This window comes from Gossypium hirsutum, chromosome D11 (genome assembly GCF_007990345.1).
Source record: "Gossypium hirsutum isolate 1008001.06 chromosome D11, Gossypium_hirsutum_v2.1, whole genome shotgun sequence".
Lineage (NCBI taxonomy): Eukaryota > Viridiplantae > Streptophyta > Magnoliopsida > Malvales > Malvaceae > Gossypium > Gossypium hirsutum.
In genome coordinates, this window is record NC_053447.1 from 29,017,269 (window position 1) to 29,026,578 (window position 9,310).

General features: G+C 35.1%; 1 protein-coding gene across 1 annotated transcript; it reads left to right on the forward strand.

Moving 5' to 3' along the window:
• The first annotated feature begins 1,414 nt into the window (after nucleotides 1–1,414).
• Nucleotides 1,415–5,609, forward strand: LOC107911118 (protein PHLOEM PROTEIN 2-LIKE A10). Its single transcript, XM_016839006.1, has 2 exons — nucleotides 1,415–2,566; nucleotides 5,349–5,609. Exons 1-2 carry the CDS (start codon nucleotides 1,415–1,417, stop codon nucleotides 5,607–5,609), a joined length of 1,413 nt encoding a protein of 470 aa, XP_016694495.1.
• Nucleotides 5,610–9,310: the final 3,701 nt, after the last annotated feature.

Genomic DNA, 9,310 nt, shown 5'->3' on the forward strand with positions numbered 1-9,310 from the left:
TGCTTACCTTTGAAAGAGAAAAGTCATCAAATTTCTCTTCTTTATTAGTTCAAGACTTCTCTTACTCAAAGCTTTACCACCCACCTATTAACTCTTTGTTTTTCACATTCTCACACTAATTCAAGCTTTCTCTCTCTAGCTCAAGAAAAACTTTACCTTCCATGGAAAAGATGATGATGATGAACCAAGTTTAGAAATGGGATTCTACAAGATTTTTGCAAGAAAATAAGGTGAACAGGGAAGATTTTTTGTGGGATTTGAGAAAGAGAATGAAAAAGTAAAAAGAAAAGTTCTTCATTGATTTTCGACCACAAATCATTATAATTCTTTTAAAATTCCATTATTTGTCTCATATTTGAATTTTTTTTCAAAATTTCATTATAACAACTCCTAGAGTAGTATCACTTACTATGCGAAAAAAATAAAAGCATTACAAATGATGTTATGAAAGTATTGGAACCGAATTATGTTAGAATAAAGTATAAATACTAAACCTTAAACTTAAACATAGTAGAGGGGCCAAATTATAATTTTAACTATACTGTGTATATGTAAGGCAAACTTCATTCGTTTTATTAACTCATTATAAGACACTGGTCAAATCACAATTTTGATCTCTTTATTGTGCTCAAATTGAGATTTAATCTTTATATTTTAATTGGACATAATTTGATTTTCCACTTTTAAAATGACATTAGTTAGCTCAGATAGTTGCCATCAGTTCAAATGATTTTCGATTTAATAGAAAATTGATATATTTTTAAAAAAAATGTTTTAATTAAATTGATTATGTATTTACCCAAAAGGAAGCATGATGGAAAATTAGTGAGGTGTAAATTTGAGGTTTATCCAATTTTATTTTTCACAAGATGCGTGTGAATTATAAACTAAAACAAGCTGAAAACTGTGAGCGTGTAGGCCCATTGGAGTACAATTGCAAAGGCCCGCCTTTTATTATTATTATTATTAGTTTGGTGACATACCTTAAATTTTCTGGTGGTCGTTGAAACTTAAGAACTTCGAAAACCTGATAATGAATGCTTGAATTTGCTCATCATTCCTCTCTTTCCTTTGTTGTTGTTGTTGTTTTTTTTTTTTGCATAAATAAATATTATATGCAAATCAAATATTATCCCTGCGCCAGACTGCTCTATTATTCTGCAACTGCTTTGACGTCTTTGCCTTCTACAATATAGTTTAAGTTTGATCTTGTTTCTGTTTTTATCTCTTCCATTTCATGTTCTTTGTACTTGTATTAACCATTTACCATAGATTGAAAAGACAAAAAAACACTTTGCTTATTTTCTTTTATATATGTGGGCTAGAAGACTTCATTTGAAGGAAGAGGGAGACTTCATTTGAGATTGAGGTGAGTTTTCTTGGCTTTTTTCGAAGAGTTTTGTCTTAGCAACTTATGGAGCTGCAATTGGCTTTAAAGGGTTTGGAATTTGCCCAGAAGAAGAAGAAATGGGTTGCTTTAATGGCGGCTTTTGGTTTAACCAGTTATGGTTTCTATAGAGTTTATCACCTTCCTGCTATAGCTCAAAAGCGAAACAGAGTTTTAAAGCTTTTAGGAGCTTTGGTTTCCATTACTGAAGCCGTCTCTGATTGTGCTGAAACAATAAGAGTTGTTTCTAATGATTTGAATGGTTTTCTCCAATCAGAATTAGACCAAATTCCAAATAGTTTGAAACAAGTTTCGAAAATCACCAGGTCCAATGAGTTTTCACAGTCCATAGCAAGGGTTACACAGGGCCTGACTGTGGGAATTGTACGTGGTTATCACTCGGAGGCAAGAAGTGGTGATACCTTAAATGCCAAATCTAGTTCAATGGATCAAGTTATGGATAAGCTTTTTACTGAAGCTGGTGCTGGTTTTGCTTCCGCTGTTGTTGGAAGCTTTGCTAGGAATTTGGTCATGGCAGCATGTAAAGAACTGCAATCTGAAGGAGATTCAAACTCAAATTCGACTCCGTTCTGGCTGAATTTGGTGTGTGGTGATGAGTTTAGGGAGCTGATTGGTGATTGTATTCAAGTTTTTGTTAGCTCTATGGTGGGCGTTTATCTTGAAAAGACTAAAGATGTCAACACTTTTGATGAGTTCTTTGCTGGGTTGACTAACCCCAACCATGCAACACAACTGAGGAACTTGTTGGTCACTACTTCTAATGGTGCAATGGAGGCTCTTGTCAAAACATCTCATCAAGTTTTGACAAATTCTAATGGTTCAAAGGACTCACCTGATGATGTCAATGATGATGCTGATGCTGATGATGGGTGGGTTAGAAAAGTATCATCAACTTTATCAGAGCCAAGAAATAAGAAATTTGTTGTTGATATGAGTGGAAGGATTGCATTCGAAACAGTTAGAGCATTCCTTGAAGCTTTGTTGGATATAGTATGTCAAGGCATGAAAAAATGTGTCAAGGTTGCTCATGAAGCTGTCGTTGAAGGTGGTCTTGAGATAGTGAGATATGTTAGTGCAAAGTCTTCAGTTGTTGCCACCATTTGTCTGTCTCTGTGCTTGCACATTCTTGGCGGTGTTTGGATCTTGGTGCCAGCACAAGTTGTTTCACCAAGTCATGTCATCCTATAGTTTTCACCCACGCCTCCATGTGTTCATTTCTTCGCTCTATGTTAAGTTGCTTCCAGGAATAAAATTCATGTTGGAATTTGTAATAATTAATCTTTAGCTTCATTGCTTGTACGTATTTGGCATTTATAAAATCTTTGTATTTACAATATTTTAAGCCTATGTAGTCGATTCAATTTAGTTTTCATTCTCGAAGAAGAGTAATAGCTGTTTAGCTCATGCCTAATCTGCAACAATTGTATAGTAAGCTTCAACGTGGTGCTTCTGCTATGGCCTACAACTCTACTACTCTAGTGCTGATGAAGTGCCTTTAATGGCTCACATTTACTTCTGCAACCAGAAAGAAGCATTTTAATGCATGCCATACGTCGACTGCAAATTTGCTGCATTTCATTGAATGTTGCCAGCAGAACAGTACTAACTGGTATAAATGCAAACCGTCTTTTGTTCTTTTTTCCTTTTTGAAATTTACTCTTACATGCATTGTCGGTTAAGTAACTTTAGTTGCTTATTTGCATCATGCACATATTCATATTGGATACACACTCAACACTTAGTGCAGCTTGGATTAATTTAAGGGGAGATGACCCTCTTTTTTTTTGGTTCCAGGTTGAGCCAAATGATGGCCATTGTTTTTTTTTCGTGAGTGTATTTGGACGCATGCACTTGTTTAGATAAGTATTTGATAAACTTTATCAGCACGAGGGGGGGGGGGGACACAAATAAGGAAAAGAATATTCTAACCGTAAGTAGATCTTTACCTTCACAGTATGGCGGCAAGAGATCACCTGTTTTGTAGTTACTCGGTGCCAACATCATCTTAATTTGCTTCTTTCAAGACTCTTCCTTCATTTGAGGCAAACGAATATTAAGAAAAAGACAAACATGATCAAAGCTTTATAAATGACCTATATCTCAAGACAGTTTCTCCTACATGCTAAGCACTATTTTTGGTCGGATTCGGACATTTTGAGTAGTTAACTACTACATCAAGAAAATGGTACAAACGAACATGCAAACTTGTAGGGGATCGGAAAAAACCCAACTGATAAAAACAATAAATAAATTAAAATAAGGACCCAAATCACCTTTGGGAAGGAGAGAAGCTTGCTGCTTCTATTTCATTCTACCTCATTTCAAGTTAGGGTTTTACCTTCCTTCATCTTCTTCTTCAGTTCTTATTCACAGCTGACCACAAATTTGTACTCTAATATCTGACAATGGCAGGATTAGAGTATCTGAGTCTTTTCTGAATCATTTCCTTGCATGAAAGAAGAATCGAGTTTCAAAACCTAATAAGGGTCCTAATAATGCCCAGTATTGGAGGGCCATACCAACAATCTGAGCCCATTTTAGTTTAATCAACCGTCCCAATTCTCAAACTCCTTGTCAATTAGGTTACTCTTGAAACCGCTTATCTAGTGGCAAGTTTCAAAGCTAAATTCTAGCACATATAAGACACTTTTTGAGAATGTTATCATTTGTATTCTGTACCCAACTTGCACTCATGTGCGCTATTTTACTCATCTAACTCAAAAATTTTAATATTTATAAAAATGATCCTGATTCAAAAACATTCATCAAAATAATTTGAAATGAACAGTATATTTAGATTTTGGGAACCCAATGTTCAGCACTACCTAGTGTTTTGGCTCCATCATTACCTAATGATTGTGTCAGGCTTTAAAAAAACATTTTTTTTTGAGTTTTGGAACCCAATGGCCGGCACCAGAGTATTTTTTTTTAAATCGTATCGTATTGGTATACAAAAATACCAGTATTTGAAAAAAAATTTTGGTTTTGGCCATGTAATAGTCGGCACCAGAGACATTTAAAAAAAAATTTAGCACCAGGTACAATTTTCAGTTTCCAAGGCACCTTTTTTTTTTACTTTGGGACACTGATGACCGGCACCAATGTATTTAAAAAATTTTGGGTGCTGGCCAGTAGATGGCTAACACCAAGTACAATTTTTAGTTCCTAATGCATATTTTTTTTTATTTTGGGACACTAATAGCCAGCACCAGTGTCATTAAAAAAAAATTTGGGGTGTTGGCAAGTAGATGACCGGCACCAAGTACATTTTTCGGCTCTCAATGTATTTTTTTTTACTTTGGGATACTGATGGCCGACACCACCTTTTTCGGGTCACGAAAATATTTTTTTTTGGTTTTGGGACACCGATGGCCAGCACCAACTTTATCATATTAAAAAAAATTATTTTTTCTTATTTTGGAACACTGATGCTCGACACCAAATATTAAAAATTAGTTTTCTTTATTTTGGGAATCAGATGACCAGCACCAAATTTATCAAATATATATAGGTGTTTTGTCTTCCATTTAAGTTTTTGTTTGTTTTTTTCTTTGCTTTATTAGTTGAAAATCAAGATTAAAATATTAATTTTTTCTTTGTTGAGAAGGAAGCAAAAAATTTTTAAGATGACTTCCCAAATTTTATTTGTTTATGTTCATTTCAATGGAGAAATTATAAATACAACTGAAGAATGCTATTTATTTCAAAGTCGGAAAAAATAGGAATGAGATTCAATAAGCGTGTTTCGTTGGCGGATTTAAAACGAAAAATCAGTACAAAGATAGCAACCCGTTGAGGAAAGCAAATGTTGAGACTGTTTTGCAAATTTTCGGTTTCAATAGATCTGCTTAAGTTCTCATAAATGAAGTTTGAAGATGATGATGATCTAGTGGCAATGATAGCAATTTATTGACCCTCTGAGATAGAAAATCCCAACTAGGTTGAGTTGTTTGCGGAGATAGCTGAACCGGATCCTATTCAAGTTGTAATTCCAGCAAGCCAACGCTCTGGAATTGATTTTGATCTTAACGTATCCTGGGAAGATCAATCAGGTTTTGGATGGTCAATGCCAACTCCCGAAAATCCAAACACCGGTGGATGTTCGTATAACATCCCAAACTCGTGTACTTGTCTAGAGATCCATCCAGAGGTGTTGGCCACCATAGAAGATGGTGATGAAGGATTCGATAATGATGATTAGTCCCACTTTGATCCCAACGATGATTTCAGTGATCCCGATTTGGATGACATCCCTGAAGATATAGACGAAAAAGGCCCGGTGGAGGGTGAAAATACAAACCCCCATTCGGCCAGGATCACGGGCCCTGATATAGTTATAAGAAATAATTTAGGGTCCTTCATGACCGACGTAGATCCTGATGCAGCTCTTGCACGTGAGTTCTTGAAATATACAAATATTGTGTCGACTCACTTACTTGATGATGAATTCGACGATGAAGAGTTGTTCGTAGGACAACAATTAGATAACAAAAAAGACTGTTTACATGCTATAAAACAACTTAGCTTGAAGTTAGGTGTAGATTATAAAGTAACAAAGTCGACGCAGTCTTTATACGTAGGAGAATGTTGGAAAGCCTCAAGTGGTTGTAACTGGCGTGTTTGAGCCGTATTAATGCAGTGGACACAGATGTGGATGATAAGGAAACTAGAAGGTCCACACACATGCACGTCTGCTCGTATGTCGCAAGACCATTGAAAGTTAGATGCAAAAACTATATGCAACTGTATCATCCTTTTGGTAAAAGAGTCGCCCACCATTCAGGTGTTGGTCCTTATTGTGGACATGCAAACTCGACTCAAGTATAAAGTGTCGTACCGAAAAGCATGATGGGCAAAACAAATGGCGATAGGAGAGTTGTATGGTGACTGAGATGCGTCATACAACGAGCTTCAAGGGTGGATAGCCGGGATGCGAAAGTATGTACCCAGAATAGTGACTGATTTGCAAACACTACCATATAAAGGCCCAGACAATGAGATACAATCGGGGAAATGAGTTTTTCACCGATTGTTTTAGACGTTCGAGCCGTGTGTTAGGGCCTTCCTTCAATGCAAGCCGATGGTGTAGGTGGATAGGACCTGGTTGTACGATAAATACACGCAAATACTCATGATTGTTGCACAATACGGCAACCGAAATGTACTTCCGTTCGCTTTCGCCATCATGGAGCGTAAGTGCTTCGAATCTTGGGAATTTTTTCTTAGAAATCTGCGGAGGCATGTTGTCAATGAAGACAACATTTGCCTTATATCAGATAGATCGAAATGATTACTTGCTGCGATAAGGTGATCGAGGGTTCCGTGGAGGTTTTTTTATTGCATCCGGCACATCACGGCAAACTTTCATAGAGATTATAAGAATAAAGATTGGAAAAAAGAACTCGTGAACATGGGTAAAAAAAATTTGTTTGTATTTATTTCAAAAATTCCTTTTCAAATTTTTCAGCCTGTAAGTTTTTAAAATACTGATTCCAAATTGCATATACAGCTAATGAGTTAGAATCGCGAAGATTCAGGTAGAGGTTCACTAGGCTTGAATCTCAGATATCATATTTACCAATAGATCTCCGGACATGGTTGGGTAGCATGGAGAACTGACAATAGGCTTAAAGTTATGATGAGGGGTTTTGGTATGGGCAAATGACGACTAACCTGGTAGAGGCGGTCAACTCTGTATTGAGGCGCACACGTCATCTGTCGATTTTTGCTATTTTCTCGGCAACATTCTATAGGTTGGCCACATTGATACCTAGGACGGGGTTGAGACAAGCTAAGCAAATCGAGGTCAGGCACGTGTACGAGGCCATCCGAAATGCCATGGTGATAAATAGTTGAAAGGCACAAACAATGAACGCAAAATTGTATTCGTGCGACTTGGAGACTTTTCGAGTTCAAGAATACATCGGTTGTCGTTTGGGACTTCCACCTAGGTCGTACGTAGTTGATCTGTGAAACAGGCATTGTGAGTGCGGGATATTTCAGGCTCTTCGATATCCGTGTGTGCATATTCATGCAGCGTGTGCGAGAGCAAACTTAAGTGTTGAACAATTCATAAACAAGATCTATACGTTGCAACACACATTGCGTATATGGGGAAATAAATTTCCTGTAATCCCCGATGTCTCAAACTAGGAAGTCCCACCGCCTGCTTTCGAGATGGTGCCTGACCGTAGTCTCCGTAGACATCCTAAAGGTCGACCACAATTGACGAAAATTTGAAATGACATGGATGCAGGGAGACGGATGAACCCAAACTGTGCACTGTGTGTCGAACATCCAGACACAACCGATCAACTAGCCCACATCGTGTCTATGTTTCCGATTAATCATCTCCTAATGTCGGACTTGAAGATGGCGAATGATATATTATTGAGCGCATGTTCTTGTAAAAACATTGTAAAAATATGAAAAATTATACAAATGATATACTTTATTCAAATTATACAATTGATTAAATATAATTAGTAAAACATATTTTTTCTTATTCCTAATTTAAAACACGTTAAATTATAATACCATATACATGCATATTTAATTTAAAGCACATTAAATTATAATACAATATACATGCATATTTAATTTAAAGCACAATAAATTATAATACAATATACATATATATTTATTTTAAAGCACATTAAATTATAATACAATATACATAAATATTTAATTTAAAGCACGTTAAATTATAATACAATATACATACATATTTATTTTAAAACTCATTAAATTATAATACAATATACATAACATGTCGAAACCATTTTTTTTACAAAAAGGGGTCGAGTTTAATTTTAAAAATGAAAACGAACACGGGAGTCACCACCAATCCTTTTTAATAAGATGTGATCGGGTCACCTTAAAAAGTGGTTATTTTAATAAGTGATTTAATTTATTAAAACAACTATTTTGGTTCACGAAATTCAAAAAGATGGGTTCGGGAGTCGGTTATGTTTGAGGAAGGATTAGCACCCTCGTAACGCTCAAAATTGGTACTTAGTCGATTAATTAATGTCTTAGTGTCGAGAATTGAGAATTTAAAAAGATTTTAAAAATACGATCCTTTGCTAAAACATTGAAACTTTTTGAGAAAAGGGCATATTACGCGTTAATCGAGAAAAAGAATTACGTACCGTAAGTTAGGACACAATGTCTTAAATTCCCGCGAGACTAAATGCCGAAAAATTCACTTATTTGAAAGATATTCGATTATCTCGGTTTTAGAAAAGACCATATTCCGTAAGTTAGAACACGGTCTTTTATTAATTCCCGAGATTATTTAAAAATTTATGCTTAAAAAAGGGTTCGTGTATTTGGATTTGTCGGGAAAATCGAAACCCCGTAAGTTAGGTTACTACTTTTTCGAATCTCAAAATACGAAGTTTTTTTTTAAAACAACATTTTTAATGTATCGGGTAAAATGTAACATGATTTTGTGATCAAATGTGAAATGAATTACGGAGCCAATATGCATAGCGGAATAATAATAAATGAATGACAATATGAAGAATAAAATATAGCAAATAGGCTAAAAATAATAAACAAAACAAATAATAAGGAAAACAAATTAAAAATTTAAAGTTTAAAACTTAACATCATAAAATAAAATAAATAAACATTGTATGAAACAATCTAAGAATAATAATAATGATAATGATAATAATAATAATAAATCTAAGGTTTAAAAATTATATGAAAGAATAGGGTTTTTTTGCAAAATTATTATAAAAAAATTAAAAATTACTAAAATATTATTTTTTATTTACGAAAATATACCAAAAAAACAAAAACAAAAAAATAGAAAAAAAAAGCCTGCACAGATTTGACAACTCCCTGGTGGAGGGAAAGTGGCTGGCGGCACCAAAGGTGCCAATGTGATTGGCG

Coding starts and splice junctions, on each gene's coding strand:
- LOC107911118 (XM_016839006.1), top strand. CDS start 1,415: ATGGAGCTGCAATTGGCTTTAAAGGGTTTGGAATTTGCCCAGAAGAAG. Junction 2,567..5,348: donor GGATCTTGGTGCCAGCACAA/GTTGTTTCACCA, acceptor AATCCCAACTAG/GTTGAGTTGTTTGCGGAGAT.